This window comes from Agelaius phoeniceus, chromosome 31 (genome assembly GCF_051311805.1).
Source record: "Agelaius phoeniceus isolate bAgePho1 chromosome 31, bAgePho1.hap1, whole genome shotgun sequence".
NCBI classification, from domain to species: domain Eukaryota; kingdom Metazoa; phylum Chordata; class Aves; order Passeriformes; family Icteridae; genus Agelaius; species Agelaius phoeniceus.
This window is the reverse complement of record NC_135295.1, coordinates 1,114,773-1,132,099: the sequence shown is the minus strand read 5'-3', so window position 1 is coordinate 1,132,099 and position 17,327 is coordinate 1,114,773. Positions and strand designations below refer to the sequence as shown.

General features: G+C 59.7%; 1 protein-coding gene across 1 annotated transcript; it reads right to left on the bottom strand.

Annotated features, from left to right (window-relative positions):
• Nucleotides 1-1,803: 1,803 nt before the first annotated feature.
• On the bottom strand, nucleotides 1,804-12,394 carry VSIG8 (V-set and immunoglobulin domain containing 8). The gene is made up of 8 exons (XM_054653809.2): nucleotides 12,346-12,394; nucleotides 10,398-10,573; nucleotides 6,445-6,643; nucleotides 5,826-5,861; nucleotides 4,753-4,920; nucleotides 4,109-4,231; nucleotides 3,245-3,398; nucleotides 1,804-2,598 (listed from the first exon to the last, which is right to left on the bottom strand). The coding sequence occupies exons 1-8, from the start codon at nucleotides 12,392-12,394 to the stop codon at nucleotides 2,427-2,429; spliced, it is 1,077 nt and encodes a 358-aa protein (XP_054509784.2). The 3' UTR covers nucleotides 1,804-2,426.
• Between the last annotated feature and the right edge of the window lie 4,933 nt (nucleotides 12,395-17,327).

Sequence of the window (17,327 nt, the reverse complement as noted above, 5' to 3'; positions counted from 1 at the left end):
GCCCCACCCCCGTGTCCCCTCAGCCCCGTGTCCCCCGGGGGAGGGGACAGAAGCCACCTCCGGCCGCTGAGAGGGGCGGCTTGGGGACACGAATGTCACCTCCGGGCATCCTTGGCTTGGAGCGTCCTGCTCGGTTTGTCCCCTCCTGTCCCCTCTGTCCCCATCCTTGTCCCCATCCCTTTCGCCATTTTTGTCCCATCCGTTGTCCCCATCCCTGTCCCCTCTGTCCCCCTCCCCTGTCCCCTCTGTCCCCTGTCACGCCACTCCCATCTCAATTCTCTCAATTTTATTCCATTTCCGTTTCTTTCTTTTTCCTTTTTTTCTCCTTTTTTTTTTTTTTTCCTGGTTTTGGGTTCGTTTTCCTTTGGCTCCGTTCTGAACCGACCCCAAAAAAAAACCCCAAAAAATCCCAAAGGCGGGGGCGGGGCCGCTTTTGGGGCCGGGCGGGGACAGAGGGTGACAATGACACCGTGGGGGGGCTGGGGAAACTGGGAATGGGAACTGGGAATGGGGACTGGGAATGGGGAGTGGGAATGGGGACTGGGAACTGGGAATGGGGAATGGGAATGGGGAATGTGAATGGGGGGGGCGTAAAAAAAAGGGGTCAAACCCCAAAATAAAGCAACAAAACCAGGGGAGAGCCGAGCGGGGGTGCGAGGAGGGGATTTTGGGGGCATTTTGTGGGGTTTTGAAGCTTTTTAGGGTTTTTTTGGGGCTTCGGGAGCCGCTCCTGCCGTCACTTTGTCCGGGCGGCTCTCGCTGTCCCCGTCCCCGTGGCGGCCCCGCGAGGGAGCTCCAGGACAGGAATTTTGTGGGGTTTTGAACGATTTGATGGAATTCTGGGAGGAATTCTGTGGGATTTTGTAGGATTTTGAACGATTTTATAGGAATTTTGAAGCTTTTTTGGGGTTTTTCGGGCTTCGGGAGCCGCTCCTGCCGTCGCTCTGTCGGGCGGGCGCTTTCTGTCCCTGTCCCCGTGAGGGAGCTCCAGGACAGGAATTCTGTGAGATTTTTGAAGATTTTATAGAATTTGTGTGAATTTTTGTGGGATTTTGTAAGATTTTATGGCTTTTCGGAAGATATTTTGTAGGAATTTGAAGCTTTTTAGGGTTTTTTTGGGCTTCGGGAGCCGCTCCTGCCGTCACTTTGTCGGGCCGGCGCTTTCTGTCCCTGTCCCCGTGAGGGAGCTCCAGGACAGGAAATTTTGGGGGTTTTGAAGGATTTTGTGGAATTTGTGGGAAATTTTGTGGGATTTTGTAAGATTTTACGGCTTTTCCGAAGAAATTTTGTAGGATTTTTAGCTCTTTTTAGGGTTTTTTCTGGCTTCGGGAGCCACTCCTGCCGTCGCTTTGCCGGGCGGGCTCTTTCTGTCCCTGTCCCCGTGAGGGAGCTCCAGGACAGGATTTTTTTGGGGGATTTTTGAAATATTTTATAGAATTCTGTGGGATTTTGTAAGATTTTCTGTATAAATTTTGTAGGATTTTTTTTAGCGCTTTTTAGGGTTTTTTTGGGGCTTCGGGAGCCGCTCCTGCCGTCGCTTTGCCGGGCGGGCTCTCCCTGTCCCCGTTCCTGTGGCGGCCCCGCGAGGGAGCTCCAGCACAGGAATTTTGTGAGATTTTGAAGATTTTATGGAATTTTGGGAGGAATTCTGTGGGATTTTGTAGGATTTTGAACGATTTTATAGGAATTTTGAAGCTTTTTAAGATTTTTTCGGCTTTGGGAGCCGCTCCTGCCGTCGCTTTGTCGGGCGGGCTCTCCCTGTCCCCGTGAGGGAGCTCCAGGACAGGAATTTTTTTTTGGTGGGGGGGATATTCTGAAATATTTTATATGGAATTCTGTGGGATTTTGTAAGATTTTATGGCTTTTCCGAATAAATTTTGTAGGATTTTTTTAGCGCTTTTTAGGGTTTTTTTTCGGGCTTCGGGAGCCACTCCTGCCGTCGCTTTGTCAGGCCGGCTCTTTCTGTCCCCGTCCCCGTGAGGGAGCTCCAGGACAGGAATTTTTTTGGGGGATATTTTCAAATATTTTATATGGAATTCTGTGGTATTTTGTAAGATTTTATGGCTTTTCGGAAGACATTTTGTAGGAATTTGAAGCTTTTTAGGGTTTTTTTTTTGGCTTCAGGAGCCGCTCCTGCCGTCGCTTTGTCGGGCCGGCTCTTTCTGTCCCTGTCCCCGTGAGGGAGCTCCAGGACTTTTTGGGGATTTTGAAATATTTTATGGAATTTATGGGGAATTCTGTGGGATTTTGTAAGATTTTATGGCTTTTCTGAATAAATTTTGTAAGATTTTTAGCGCTTTTTAGGGGTTTTTTCCGGGCTTCGGGAGCCGCTCCTGCCGTCGCTTTGGCGGGCGGGCTCTCCGCGTCGCTCTGTCCGTCGCTCTGTCCGTCGCTCTCCGTGTCGCCGCCGCGGTGTCGCCGCGGTGTCACAGCGCGGGACAGGTGACCTGGTGTCGCATGCCGTCGTTGCAGAGCAGCGCGGCCGCGCGCTCGTCGCTGTCGCCGTGCTGGCACTGCATGTAGCTGATGCCGTGCGGGGAGTACGAGTGGTGGGCGCAGGCGGCGCAGGGCCGGGGCATGGTGCCCCCCGTGCTGCTCCTGTGGTGGGCGCGGCGACATCGTCAGGTGGCACCGCCCGGGGGACGGGTGGCACTCGGGGACAGGGGGGGGGTTGGCACCGCCCGCGGTGGATGGGGGCGCGCAGCTGGGGCTGGGGACACCCATGGGCATCCCTGGGTGACCATCGGTGCCCTGTGCCACCCACCCGAGCTTGGTGACACCCATTGGTGTCCCTCAGTGTCCTGTCCCACCCACCCCTGCTTGGTGACACCCACTGGCACCCCTTGGTGACCATCGGTGCCCTGTGCCACCCACCCGAGCTTGGTGACACCCATTGGCACCCCTGGGTGACCATCAGTGCCCTGTGCCACCCCTCCCGTGTGTTTGTGGCACCCCTGGGTCACCATCGGTGCCCTGTGCCACCCACCCGAGCTTGGTGACACCCATTGGCACCCCTGGGTGACCATCAGTGCCCTGTGCCACTCTCCTCTGCCTGGTGTCACCCCTTGGTGTCCCTCAGTGCCCTGTGCCAGTCACTGGAGCCCAGTACAGCCCAGTAGAGCCCAGTACAGCCCAGTAGAGCCCAGTGCCAGTCACTGGTGCCCAGCAGAGCCCAGCAGAGCCCAGTACAGCCCAGTACAGCCCAGTGCCACCCCGTGCCCCCCGTGCCAGCCCCGGCACCCACCGGCAGTCGCTGCAGGCGCGCTGGCACTCCTTGCGCTGGTAGCGGGCGATCAGTGCCCAGATGAGCAGCCCCAGGAGGCTGAGGAGGAGCAGGGAGCCCAGGATGGAGCCCACAATGATGCCAGCCTGGCGCCCGCCTGGCACGGGGACACAGCCTGTCACTGCCAGCCCTTGCCCGGGCCACACAGGGACACCCAGGGACACCATGGTGCCACCCAGGGACACCCAGGGACACCCAGGGACACCCTGGTGCCATCCAGAGCCATCCCCGGTGCCACCCCAGGGCCACCCTTGGGACACCCTGGCACCTGAGACATCCCGGTGCCACCCTGTGTCACTCCCAGTGTCCCCAGTGTCACTCACATGGCCCCGGGCTCAGGTTCAGCTGGCACACCCCAGTGTCCCCAATGTCCCAAATGTCCCCAGTGTCCCCAGTGTCCCCAGTGTCCCCAGTGATGTCCCCAGTGTCACTCACGGGGCCCAGGGCTCAGGTTCAGCTGGCACACTCCAATGTCCCAAATGTCCCCAGTGTCCCCAGTGTCCCCAGTGTCCCCAGTGATGTCCCCAGTGTCACTCACGGGGCCCAGGGCTCAGGTTCAGCTGGCACACTCCAATGTCCCCAATGTCCCAAATGTCCCCAGTGTCCCCAGTGTCCCCACTGTCTCCAGTGATGTCCCCAGTGATGTCCCCAGTGTCCCCAGTGATGTCCCCAGTGTCCCCAGTGTCACTCACAGGGCCCTGGGCTCAGGTTCAGCTGGCACACCCCAATGTCCCCAATGATGTCCATGATGTCCCCGATGTCCCCAATGTCCCCAGTGTCCCCAATGTCCCCAGTGATGTCCCCAATGTCCCCAGTGTCACTCACGTGGCCCCGGGCTCAGGTTCAGCTGGCACACCGAGTAGCCCACGCGGTTGGTGACACGGCACTGGTAGGTGCCAGCGTGGGCGACGGTCACGCTGCGGATCAGGAGGTCACCGGGGGCACGGCCTGGGACAGCACGGGTGGCACTGTCACCTCGGTGTCACCCGCGCCCTCCCGGAGAGGGAGGGAGGGGACACGGGGACACGGACAGACACAGGGACACGGGGACACACAGGGACACACAGGGACATGGACAGACAGAGGGACATGGACACACAGGGACACACAGGCACGGACAGACAGACGGACATGGACACACAGACACGGACACACTGACCCCCCTCCCCACCCCGTGCACCCCCAGCCAGGGCCCCCACCTTGCAAGGTGCCCGCGGGCAGCGACACCCCCAGATCCCCCCTGAACCCCCCCAAATGCCCTTGGTGCCCCTTTGTGCCCCTTTGTGCCCCCCTGAGCCCCCAGACCCACCTTGCAGGGTGTCCGAGCACAGGGACACCCCCAGACCCCCCCAAATGCCCTTGGTGCCCCTTGGTGCCCCCAGACCCACCTTGCAGGGTGCCCGAGCACAGGGACACCCCCAAATTCCCCCCCAAATGCCCTCGGTGCCCCCCTGAGCCCCCAGACCCACCTTGCAGGGTGCCCGCGGGCAGGCGCCCCCCGCCGTAGCCCTCGGCCAGCTTTGCCCATTGGTAGGAGAGGGGCGCGGTGCCCCCCCGGCTGAAGCAGCGCAGCAGCACCGACCCCCCCTCGATCAGCTCCCCCTCGCTCCAGCACTGCGGGACCGCCGGCTTCTCTGCTGGGACACACGGACACGTCAGGGACACACGGACACACGGACGCGTCAGGGACACACGGACGCGTCAGGGACACACGGACACACGGACACGTCAGGGACACACGGACGCGTCAGGGACACACGGACACACGGACGCGTCAGGGGACACCAGGACAGGGACGGGGAACGCATCAGGGGACACCAGGATAGCTCAGGGGACAGCGGGACACCGGCAGGGGACACCGGGACAGCAGCGGGGGACAGCCCAGGAGACACGGGGACAACGGGACAGGGGCAGGGGACATGGGGATAGTGGCAGGGGACACTGTGACAGGGGCGGGGACAGCCCAGGGGACAGCGGCAGGGGACACGCGACACATCAGGGGACACTGGGACAGGGGACACGGGGACACGGGGACAGAGACAGGGGACACGGGGACACAAGTAGGGGGCAGCCCAGGGGGCACAGGGACAGCGTCAGGGGACATGGGGACAGCATCAGGGGACACCAGTACACCAGAGGGGACAGCCCAGGGGACATGGGGACACCGGAGGGGACACAGGGACACCGGCAGGGGACACCACCACACTGCAGGGGACAGCTCAGGGGACACGGTGATGCCAGCAGGGACAGCGCAGGGGACACTGCCACACTGGCAGGGGACCCAGGGACAGCAGCAGGGGACACGGTGACACTGGCAGGGACAGCCCAGGGGACAGTGACACACGGGAGGGGGACAAGGACACCAGCAGGGACAGCCTGGGGAGCAGGGGACAAGGGAGGGATGGGGGACATGCAGGAAGGGGACAGGGATGGATGGGGGGGACAGGGGACACTGCCGGGGCCACTCAGGGGGACACCATCGGAGTCACCAGGGGCCACCCAGGAGAGGGGACACCCGGGAGTGTGAGGGGACAGGAGTCACCTGGGGCGGGGGGACACGGGACACTGTCAGGGCCACCTGGATGGGGGACAGGGGACATTGTCAGGGCCACCAAGGGCCACATGAGGGACACTGTCAGTGCCACATGAGAGGGTACAGGTGACACTGCCAGTGCCACATGAAAGGGGCACAGGTGACACTGTCAGTGCCACATGAGAGGGGCACAGGTGACACATGAGAGGGGCACAGGTGACACTGCCAGGGCCACCAGGGGCCAGCCAGGAAGGAGACTTGGGCGTGGGACAGGTGACACTGGAGGCCACATGAAAGGGGCACAGGTGACACCACCACAGGTGCCACCAAGGGCCAGCCAGGAAGGGGACTTGGGAATGGGACAGGTGACACTGCCAGGGCCACATGAGAGGGGCAGAGGTGACACTGTCAGTGCCACATGAGAGGGGCACAGGTGACACTGCCAGGGCCACATGAGAGGGGCAGAGGTGACACTGTCAGTGCCACATGAAAGGGGCACAGGTGACACTGCCAGTGCCACCAACAGAGAAGCGCGACCACAAGGAGCCAAGGCCACCTTGACGCGGGGCGGGGAGGGGACAGGTGACACCGGGGCCTCACACGGGTGGCGCAGAGGGTGCTCTCTCACCTTGCACGGTGACAATGACCTCGTGCACGGCCACCGTGTTCTTCTTGACGCGGCACTGGTAGGTGCCGGTGTCGCTCTCCTGCAGGTCGGCCACGCGGATGGAGGCGTCGCGCTGGCCCGGGTCCGTCTGCACGAAGGCCACGCGGTCCTGCAGCCCCGAGCTGCCGTAGTTCACGTGGTGGTCCTGGTAGGACAGGAACTGGGGACACGGGGACACGGGGACAGCGTCAGCGCGGCCTGGGGGGCGCGGGGCTGGTGGCGTGTGGGGGTGAGTTTGGGTTTGGGGTTCGGTTGGGTTGAGTTTGGGTTGGGTTTGGGTTGGGTTTGGGTTGGGTTTGAGTTGGGTTTGGTTGGGTTTGGGTTGTGTTTGGAGTAGGTTGAGTTAGGGTTGGTTAAGGTTGGTTTGGGTTTGGGCTTGGGGTTGAGTTTAGGTTTGGGTTTGGTTTGGGTTTGGTTTGGGTTTGGGTTGGGTTTGGGTTGGGTTTGGGTTGGGTTTGGTTGGGTTGAGTGGGGTTGGGTTTGGTTGGGTTTAGGTTGGGTTGAGTGGGGTTGGGTTTGGGTTGGGTTTGGAGTAGGTTGAGTTAGGGTTGGTTAAGGTTGGTTTGGGTTTGGGCTTGGGGTTGAGTTTAGGTTTGGGTTTGGGTTGGGTTTGGGTTGGGTTGTGTTTGGGTTGGGTTGAGTGGGGCTGGGTTTGGGTTGAGTTTGGGTTGGGTTTGGGTTGAGTTGGGTTTGGTTGGGTTTAGGTTGGGTTGAGTTAAGGTTGGGTTTGGGTTGGGTTAAAGTTGGTTTGGGTTGGGTTGAGTGGGGTTGGGTTTGGGTTGAGTTTGGGATGGGTTTGGGTTGAGTTTGGGTTGGGTTTAGGTTGGTTAAGGTTGGTTAGGATCAGGGGTTGGGTTGGGTTAGGTTTGGGTTGAGTTAAGGTTGGGTTTGGGTTGGGTTAAATTTGGTTTGGGTTGGGTTTGGGTTTGGGCTTGGGGTTGAGTTTAGGTTTGGGTTTCGTTTGGGTTTGAGTTGGGTTTGAGTTGGTTTGGGTCGGGTTTGCTGTTGGGTTGGGTTTAGGTTGGGTTGAGTGGGGTTGGGATTGGGTTGGGTTTGTGTTGGGTTTGGAGCTGGGTTTAGGTTGGTTAAGGTTGGTTAGGATCAGGGGTTGGGTTGGGTTTAGGTTAGGGTTGAGTTAAGGTTGGGTTTGGGTTGAGTTTGGAGTAGGTTGAGTTAGGGTTGGTTAAGGTTGGTTTGGGTTTGGGCTTGGGGTTGAGTTTAGGTTTGGGTTTGGTTTGGGTTTGGTTTGGGTCTGGTTTGGGTTTGTTTGGGTTGGTTTGGGTTTGGTTTGGGTTTGGGTTGGGTTTAGGTTGGTTAGGATTAGTGTTTGGGTTGGGTTTAGGTTAGGGTTAAGGTTCATTAGGGTTAGGGTTGGGTTTGGGTTTGGGTTGGGTTTGGGTAGGGTTTGGATTAGATTAAGGTTGGGTGCTTAGGGTGGGATTTGGGATTAGAGTTTTGTTTGGCTAGAATGAGGGTTTGGGTTGAGTTTAGGTGAGGGTTAGGCTCCGTTAAGGTTAGGCTTGGGTTAGAGTTAGGCTCAGCTCTGGGCCTGCCTGTTCCTGCCTGGCCCTGCTCCTTTCCTGCCTCTCCCTGCTCATCCTTCCCCGTCCTGTCTGTCCTGGGGCTTCTGTGCCCTCCTCGCATCTCTGTGTCCCCTCCTGTGCCTGTCTGGTCCTTTCCTGTCCCTGATTGTCCCTGCCTGTCCCTGCCTGTCCCCTGTGTCCCTGCCTGTCCCTGCCTGTCCCTGTCCCTGCTGTCCCCTGTGTCTCTGCCTGTCCCTGCCTGCTCCTTCCTTTCCTGCCTCTTCCTGATTGTCCCTGCCTGTCCCTGCCTGTCCCTGCCTGTCCCCTGTGTCCCTGCCTGTCCCTGTCCCTGCCTGTCCCTGCCTGTCCCCTGTGTCCCTGCCTGTGCCTGTCCCTGCCTGTCCCTGCATTCCTGGCAGGGCTCCAGCCCAGCCCAGCCCAGTCTGGTCCTTCCCAGACGCTGCCAGACCTTCCCTGCCTGTCCCTGCCTGTCCCTGCCTGTCCCTGCCTGTCCCTCTGGCCTGTCCCTGCTTGTCCAGCCTGTCCTGCCTGTCCTGCCTGTCCCTCTGGCCTGTCCTGCCTGTCCCTGCCTGGTGTTTCTCTGCCCAGCATTTCCAGACCCTGTCCAGACTTTCCCTCTTCTGCCTGTCCCTGTCCTGCCTGTCCCTGTCCTTCCAGACCGTCCCTGTCCTGCCTGTCCCTGCCTGCCTGTCCCTGCCTGTCCCTGCCCTGCCTGTCCCTGTCCCTGTCCTGCCTGTCCCTGTCCCTGTCCCGCCTGTCCCTGTCCCTGTCCCTGTCCCTGTCCCTGTCCCTGCCTGTCCCTGTCCCGCCTGTCCCTGTCCCTGTCCCTGCCTGCCTGTCCCTGTCCCTGTCCTGCCTGTCCCTGTCCCTGTCCCGCCTGTCCCTGTCCCTGTCCCTGTCCCTGTCCCTGTCCCTGTCCCTGCCTGTCCCTGTCCCGCCTGTCCCTGTCCCTGTCCCTGCCTGCCTGTCCCTGTCCCTGTCCTGCCTGTCCCTGTCCCTGTCCCTGTCCCTGTCCCTGTCCCTGTCCCTGCCTGTCCCTGTCCCGCCTGTCCCTGTCCCTGTCCCTGCCTGCCTGTCCCTGTCCCTGTCCTGCCTGTCCCTGTCCCTGTCCTGCCTGTCCCTGTCCCTGCCTGCTCAGCTGGGCCCCAGCCCATGGATCCCATCCCTTCCCAGCCTGTCCTGCTTCATCTTCCAGACCCTGCCTGCTCTGTCCCTGCCCTGCCAAGTCCTGCCTGTCCTGTCTGTCTGTCCCTTCCTGTCCCACTTCATCCTTCCCATCCCGGCACTTGCAGACCCTGCTTGATCCTTCCCTGCCCTGCCAAGTCCTGCCTGTCCTGTCCGTCTGTCCCTTCCTGTCCCACTTCATCCTTCCCATCCCAGCACTTCCAGACCCTGCTTGATCCTTCCCTGCCCTGCCCCATCTGTCTGTCCTGTCTGTCCTGTCCCTGTCCTGTCCCTGTCTGTCCCTGCCTGCTCAGACGGGCTCCATCTGATCCCATCCCAGCTTGTCCTGCCTGTCCCTCCTTGTCCCTCCTGTCCCTCCTGTCCCTTCCTGTCCCTGCCTGTCCCTGCCTGTCCCTCCTTGTCCTTTCCTCTCCCTCCTCGTCCCTTCCTGTCCCTGCCTGTCCTTTCTGTCCTTCCTGTCCCTCCTGCCTGTCCCTGTCCTGCCCAGCACTTCCAGACCCTGCCTGGTCCTTCCCTGCCCTTTCCAACGTTCCCGGTCCTGTCTGTCCCTCCCTGTCCCACCTGTCTGTCCCTGTCCCTCCTGTCCCCTCTGTCCCTCTCTGTCCCTCCTGTCCCTGCCTGTCCCCTGCCTGTCCTGTCTGTCACTCTCTGTCCTCTCCATCCCTCTCTGTCCCTCTCTGTCCCCCTTTGTCCCTCTCTGTTCTCTGTTTGTCCTCCCTGTCCTTCCCTGTCCCTCTCCATCCCTCCCTGTCCCCCTCTGTCCCTCCCTGTCCCTCCCTGTCCTCCCTGTCCCTCCCTGTCCCTCTGTGTCCCCCTCTGTCCCTTCCTCTCCCTCTGTGTCCCCCTCTGTCCTTCCCCATCCCTCCCTGTCCTCCCTGTCCCTCCCTGTCCCTCTGTGTCCCTCCCTGTCCCTTCCTGTCCCTCTGTGTCCCCCTCTGTCCCTCTCCATCCCTCCCTGTTCCCCTCTGTCCCTCCTGTCCCTCCCTGTCCCACTCTGTCTCCCTCTGTGCCTCTCTCTGTCCCCCTCTGTCCCTCCCTGTCCCTTCCTGTCCCTCTGTGTCCCTCTCTGTCCCTCCCCATCCCTCCCTGTCCCTCCCCACTGTCCCGCCTGTCCCTCCCCTCTCAGCCGGGCTCCCCCCGAGCCCCCCGAGCCCCCCGAGCCCCCCGAGCCCCCGCTCTCCTCACCACGTTCTCGGGGCTGGGTCTCTCGGGGCTGATCTGGATCCACTCGATCCCCACGCCCTGGGGTCCGTTGTCCTCGGGCTCCAGGACATACGGACAGCCCAGCTTGACCGAGTCGCCCTTGGCCAGGTACAGAACCTCGCGGCCCTTGCCATTGATCCTGACGGCCACCAGGAGAGCTGGGGACACAATGGCACCGTCACAGCCTGGCACGGCACTGGCGCACCCGGCGTGGCACTGTCACACCCCCAAAAATGGCGTTGTCACCCCTCAAAATGACGCGGTTAACCCCCGAAATGGCATTGTCAGACCCCGACATGGCACTGTCACACACTGGCATGGCACTGTCACCACCAGAAATGGCACTGTCACCCCCCCGAAATGGCATTGTCACCCCCAGAAGTGGCACTGGGACCCCTCCAAATGGCATTGTCACCCCCTTAAACAACATAGCCACCCCCAAAATGGCACTGTGACCTCCCAAAATGGCACTGCCACACCCTCCAAATGGCACTGTCACCCCCAGAAATGCACTGTGACATCCAGAAATGGCACTGTCACACCAGAAATGGCACTGTCACACCAGAAATGGCACTGTCACCCCCAAAATGTCATTGTCACATCCAGGAATGGCATCGTGACCTTCCAAAATGGCACTGTCACCCCCCAAAGCAGCACTTTGACCCCAAAACGGCGCTGTCACATCCAGAAACGGCACTGCCACCCCCGAAATGACAACCAGAGCACCCCACACCTGCAGCTCCTGACCCACACAGGGCAGGGATGGGGCACAGGGACCCCAAAACTGTGCCCCGACACCCCTGACCCCACACCTGCAGCACAGGGACCCATGGCACCCCAAATCTGTGCCCTGACGCACCTGGCGGCCCCAAAAACCCCACACCTGGCAGCTCCTGACCCCACACCTGCTGCCCTAAAAACCCCACACCTGCTGCCCTAAAAACCCCACACCTGCAGCCCCAAAAACCCACATCTGCAGCCCCAAAAATGCCACACCTGGCAGCACCAAAGCCCCCACACCTGGCAGGTCCTGACCCCACACCTACAGCCCCAAAACTCCCTCACCTTCAACCCCAAAGACCCCACACCTGCAGCACCAAAACCCCACACCTGGCAGGTCCTGACCCCACACCTGCAACCCCAAAAACCAGCACAGGACCCTGGTGGAGGTCACAGGTGTGCCCAGGTGCCCCAGATGTGACAGGTGTGCCCAGGTGTGCCCCAGGTGTGCCCAGAGCCACACGTGTGTGGCCCCAGGTGTGCCCAGGGTCATGTGTGTGCCCAGAGCCACAGGTGTGCCCCAGGTGTGCCAGGAACCCCAAGTGTGCCAGGAACCCCAAGTGTGCCAGAGCCACAGGTGTGACAGGAGCCTCAGGTGTGCCAGGAACCCCAGGTGTGCCCAGGAGCCCCAGGTGTGCCAGAGCCACAGGTGTGCCAGGTGTGCCCCAGGTGTGCCCAGGAGCCTCAGGTGTGCCTGGACCCCCAGGTCTGCCAGAGCCACAGGTGTGCCAGGAGCCTCAGGTGTGCCCCAGGTGTGCCCAGGTGTGCCCAGGAACCCCAAGTGTGCCAGAGCCACAGGTGTGCCCGGAGCCCCAGGTGTGCCCCAGGTGTGCCCGGAGCCCCAGGTGTGCCCAGGTGTGCCCCAGGTGTGCCCCAGGTGTGCCCAGGTGTGCCCCAGGTGTGCCCAGGTGTGCCCAGGGTGTGCCCAGGAACCCCAGGTGTGCCAGAGCCACAGGTGTGACAGGAGCCCGAGGTGTGCCCAGGTGTGCCCCAGGTGTGCAGGAGCCCCAGGTGTGCCAGGTGTACCCAGGTGTGCCCGGAGCCCCAGGTGTGCCCAGGTGTGCCCAGGTGTGCCCAGGTGTGCCCAGGTGCGCGTCCCTCGCTCCGCCCGGTGCTCGCACACCCGTCCGTGCCCGGTGCCCGGTCCTACCTGGCAGCATCCCGAGCAGCAGGAGCAGGCTGGCGCCGTGCCCTGCCATGGCGCCGCGCAGCAGCAGCAGGGAGGAGGAGGAGGAGGAGGAGGAGGAGGAGGAAGGTGCAGGAAGGCTCCGAGAGCAGCCGGCCCGTGCGGGGCCCTTTTAGGCGCTGGGCCGGGGCCGCTCCTCCCCGTGGGGAGGATTCCTGCGGGATGAGTGAGTGGCTCCGAGCTGTGCGTGGCTGCCGCCCTGCTCCGCTCCTACCCCCTAATTAGGGAGCGCCCGGCCCGCCGGACCCCGGCCGGACACCGGGGGGACACCGGGGGGACACCGGGGGGACACCGGGGACAGGGGGACAGAGGTGGCAGCTCGGTCCCCGGAGGGTTCTGGGCTCGCAGCGGGACTCGGAGGGATTAAAGGTGGGGCTGGAGCGGGGTTTAAGGGCTGCGGGTCCCTCCTCCGACCGGCCCCCGCGGGCAGCGCGGGCACCCACCGGGACCGCGGGGACAGGGACATGGCAGGGACAGGGACACGGGCAGGGGGACAGGGACATGGCAGGGACAGGGACATGGCAGGGACAGGGACACGGGCAGGGGGACAGGGACACGGGCAGGGGGACAAGGACACGGGCACGGGGACTGGGACACGGGCAGGGGGACAGGGACAATGGCAGGGACAGGGACATGGCAGGGACAGGGACACGGGCAGGGGGACAGGGACACGGGCAGGGGGACAGGGACACGGCAGGGACAGGGACATGGCAGGGACAGGGACACGGGCAGGGGGACAGGGACATGGCAGGGACAAGGACACGGGCAGGGACAGGGACATGGGTAGGGACAGGGACACGGGCAGGGGGACAGGGACATGGCAGGGACAGGGACATGGCAGGGACAGGGACACGGGCAGGGGGACAGGGACACGGGCAGGGATGGAGGAGATGGGACAATGACACATGGCACTGGATGGCACCCATGGGGACAGGGACAATCATAGGGATGGAGGAGATGGGACAGGGCCATAGTGGTGGATGAAGTGTTGGGGACAGGGAGGTGACAACAGGAGATGGGACAGGGACACAGGAATGGATGGAGAAGTTGGGACATGGCAGGGATGGAGGAGATGGGATGGTGACAAATGGCGCTGGATGGAACCCTTGGGGACAGCGACAGTGGCAGGGATGGGGAACACGGGACAGGGCCATGTGACAGTGGGTGACAGTGACCCAGCCCCAGTGTGTGACAGTGGCCCCCTCTTGGTGCTGTCACCCCTTTTCTTCCTGTGACCCCATGCCCGTGCTGTGCCCCCTCTCTGTGCCGTGTCCCCTCAGTGCCACATCCCCACCCCGTTCCATGTCCCCTCAGTGCCACGTCCCCACCCCGTTCCATGTCCCCTCAGTGCCACGTCCCCTCTCTGTGCTGTGTCCCCTCAGTGCCATGTCCCCTCTCCGTGCCTTTTCCCTCCCCAGTGCCATCTCTGTGCCGTGTCCCCTCAGTGCCATGTCCCTCCCTGCTCCATGTCCCCTGTCAATCCCATGTCCCCCCTTCAGTCCCATGTCCCCCTCCCTGCTCCGTGTCCCCCCCCGCTCCGTGTCCCCTCTCCGGTGCCACCCCCGTGCCCAGCCCGGCCCCGCCCGGCCCGGCTCTGCCCCGGGGCCGCTCTCGGCCCTTCCGCCGTTCCAGGACCGCCCGGGCCGGCTCTGCCGCTGTCCCGGCGGGGCCAAACCCCGGCCCCGGGGCCACCAACTGCTCCAGATCCCGCGGCCGCTCCCGCCCGGCCCCGCTGGGAACGGGCCCGGCCCGGCACGTGCGGGGCCGCGTCCGGCACTGGGGGCACCGGGACCGCCCCGGGACCGCACCGGGACCGCACCGGGACCGCCCCGGGACCGCACCGGGGGAGAGGGGACACGGCCCGAGGGGGACACGGGAGGGGACACGGGGAGCACACGAGGGGGACACGGGGTGGAAAATAGAGGTGGACACTGGGGTGGACACTGGGGTGGACAATGGGGTGGACAATGGGGGTGGACAATGGGGGTGGACAATGGGAGGGACATAAGGTGGACATTGAGGTGTAAAAAGGGTGGACACGGGGTGGACAATGGGGGTGGACATTGAGAATGGACATTGGTGGTGGAAAATAGGGATGGAAAATGGGGGTGGACAATGGGGGTGGACATTGGGGGTGTAAAACAGGGGTGGATGTCAGGGGTGGACAATGGGGATGGACAATGGGGATGGGACTGGAGATGGAAAATAGGGATGGAAAATGGGGATGGACACAGGATGGACACTGGGCATGGACACAAGGATGGACACTGGCAATGGACACTGGGAATGGACACTGGGAATGGACACTGGGGATGGACACTGGGAATGGACACTGGGGATGGACATTGGAGATGGACACAAGGATGGACACAAGAATGGACACAAGAATGGACACTGGGAATGGACATTGGGAATGGACACAAGGATGGACACAAGAATGGACACTGGGAATGGACATTGGGAATGGACAATGGGGATGGACACAGGATGGACACAGGGATGGAAAATGGGGATGGACACAAGAATGGACACAAGGATGGACACTGGGAATGGACACTGGGGATGGACACAAGGATGGACACTGGGAATGGACAATGGGAATGGACATTGGGAATGGACACTGGGGATGGACACTGGGAATGGACACTGGGGATGGACACAAGGATGGACACTGGGAATGGACAATGGGAATGGACATTGGGAATGGACACTGGGGATGGACACAAGGATGGACATGGGATGGACACCGGCAGTGGACATTAAGGATGGACAGCAGGATGGACACTGGGGACGGTCACCAGGATGGACACCGGCAGTGTGGACACCGGGGCTGGCACAGAACCCCACAGAGGGGCTACCACTGGTGACAATGGCCCGGCTGTCCCCGAGAGCTCGGTGACCCCGAGGTGACACATCTGTCCCCATCCATCCCCATCTGTCCCCCAGTGTCACACGGGACAAGGACCACAAGGGACGAGGAGGCTGCAGGCTGGGCCAGCTCCTGGCGGTGTCCCCGTGGTGTCCCCATGGTGTCCCTGTGGTGTCCCCATGCTGTCCCCTCGCTGTCCCCTCGCTGTCCCCACGCTGTCCCCTCGCTGTCCCCTTGCTGTCCCCTCGCTGTCCCCTTGCTGTCCCCACGCCAGCCTCGCCTTCCCCAGCCCCGGTTGTTTTCCAGCTGCTCCTGGAATTAATCAGAGCCCGTCCCCATCCCCATGCCCATCCAAGGTGACACCTCCGCGTCATCCCCGGTGGCCCCGAGGGGACAGAGGTGGTGGCACCGCGGTGACAAAAGCGGCACGGGCAGGGCTGGGGGTGAGGGCACCCGGCCGCGGTGGCACCGAGGGGACAGAGCAGGGTGGCACAGAGGGGACAAAGGAGCCTCGGGGCTGCTCCGGCCCCTGGGGCAGCTCCCGAGGTGAGGGAAGGGTGGAAAAGCAGCACGGGCTGGAAAAACACGGTTTAATTAAAAGCATGGCTTAATTAAAGCCGGCGTTTAATTGAAAACAGGTTAAAGAGGCGGACAATAAATGGGTTGGGAACGTGGGTTAAAAATGGGTTGCAAAAGGAGGTGAAGACGGGTTAAAAATGGATGAAAAGTGGGTAAAAAAATGGATAAAAATGGGTAAAAAAAAGGGGGGTAACGTGGATAAAGAATGGGTTAAAAATAGGGATAAAAATGGGTAAAAAATGGGTAAAAAATGGGTAAAAATGGGTAAAAAAAATGGATAACATGGATAAAGAATGGGTTAAAAATATGGATAAAAATGGGTAAAAAATGGGTAAAAAATAGGGATAAAAATGGATAAAAAAATGGGTAAAAAATGGGTAAAAAACGTGGGTAACACAGATAAAGAATGGGTTAAAAATATGGATAAAAATGGATAAAAAATGGGTAAAAATGGGTAAAAACCATGGATAACATGGATAAAGAATGGGTTAAAAATATGGATAAAAATGGATTAAAAAATGGGTAAAAAATGGGTAAAAAACATGGATAACATGGATAAAGAATGGGTTAAAAATATGGGTAAAAATGGATAAAAAATGGGTAAAAAACATGGATAACATGGATAAAGAATGGGTTAAAAATATGGGTAAAAATGGATAAAAAAATGGGTAAAAAACATGGATAACATGGATAAAGAATGGGTTAAAAATATGGATAAAAATGGATAAAAAATGGGTAAAAAAATGAGGTAAAAACACGGATGATGTGGATAAAAGATGGGTTAAAACATGGAAAAAAAATGAGTTAAAAGATGGATAAAAACCAGGTTAAAATGGATTTTAAAATGGTTAAAACCGTGGTTAAAAAACAGGTTTAAAACGTGGATAAAAGGTAAAAAATGTGGATAAAAAAGGTGTTAAAAACATGGATAAAAGATGGGCTGGCAGCCACCAGGATGGCACAGGGTCCCCAGGGTGTCCTGCTCTGTATTTTGGGGCAAAAATCCACTTTTTCCCCTCTGTATTTTGTGTCTAAAATCCACTTTTTCCCCTCTGGATTTTGTGTCTAAAATCCACTTTCCCCCCACTGTATTTTGGGACAAAAAATTCACTTTCCCCCAGTGTATTTTTGAACCAAAACCCGATTTTCCCCCTGTATTTTATGACTAAAATTCACTTTTCTCTGCTGTATTTTGGGACTAAAACCCTCTTTTTCCCCCACTGTATTTTGGGGCAAAAATCCCCTTTTCCCCCCACTATATTTTGGTACTAAAACCCACATCCCCCCCCTATATTTTGGGAGTAAAATCCCCCATTTCCCCCCTGTATTTTGTGTCTAAAATTCGCTTTTCCCCCCACTATATTTTGGTACTAAACCCCACATTTCCCTCCTGTATTTTTGGGGCAAAAAGTCGCTTTTCCCCCACTATATTTTGGTACTAAAATCCCTTTTTCCCCCACTATATTTTGGGACTAAAATCCCTTTCCCCCCACTATAT

Bases quoted from the DNA above. Each gene is read 5' to 3' on its own strand.
- VSIG8 (XM_054653809.2), bottom strand. From the start codon at position 12,394: ATGGCAGGGCACGGCGCCAGCCTGCTCCTGCTGCTCGGGATGCTGCCA. The intron at 4,921-5,825 runs GTGACTCCTGTC...CGTGTGTCCCAG, and splicing joins CCCGTGTCCCCCCGCCCCAG to CAGAGAAGCCGGCGGTCCCG. The intron at 4,232-4,752 runs GTGGGTCTGGGG...GTGCTGTCCCAG, and splicing joins GCCCGCGGGCACCCTGCAAG to GCCGTGCCCCCGGTGACCTC.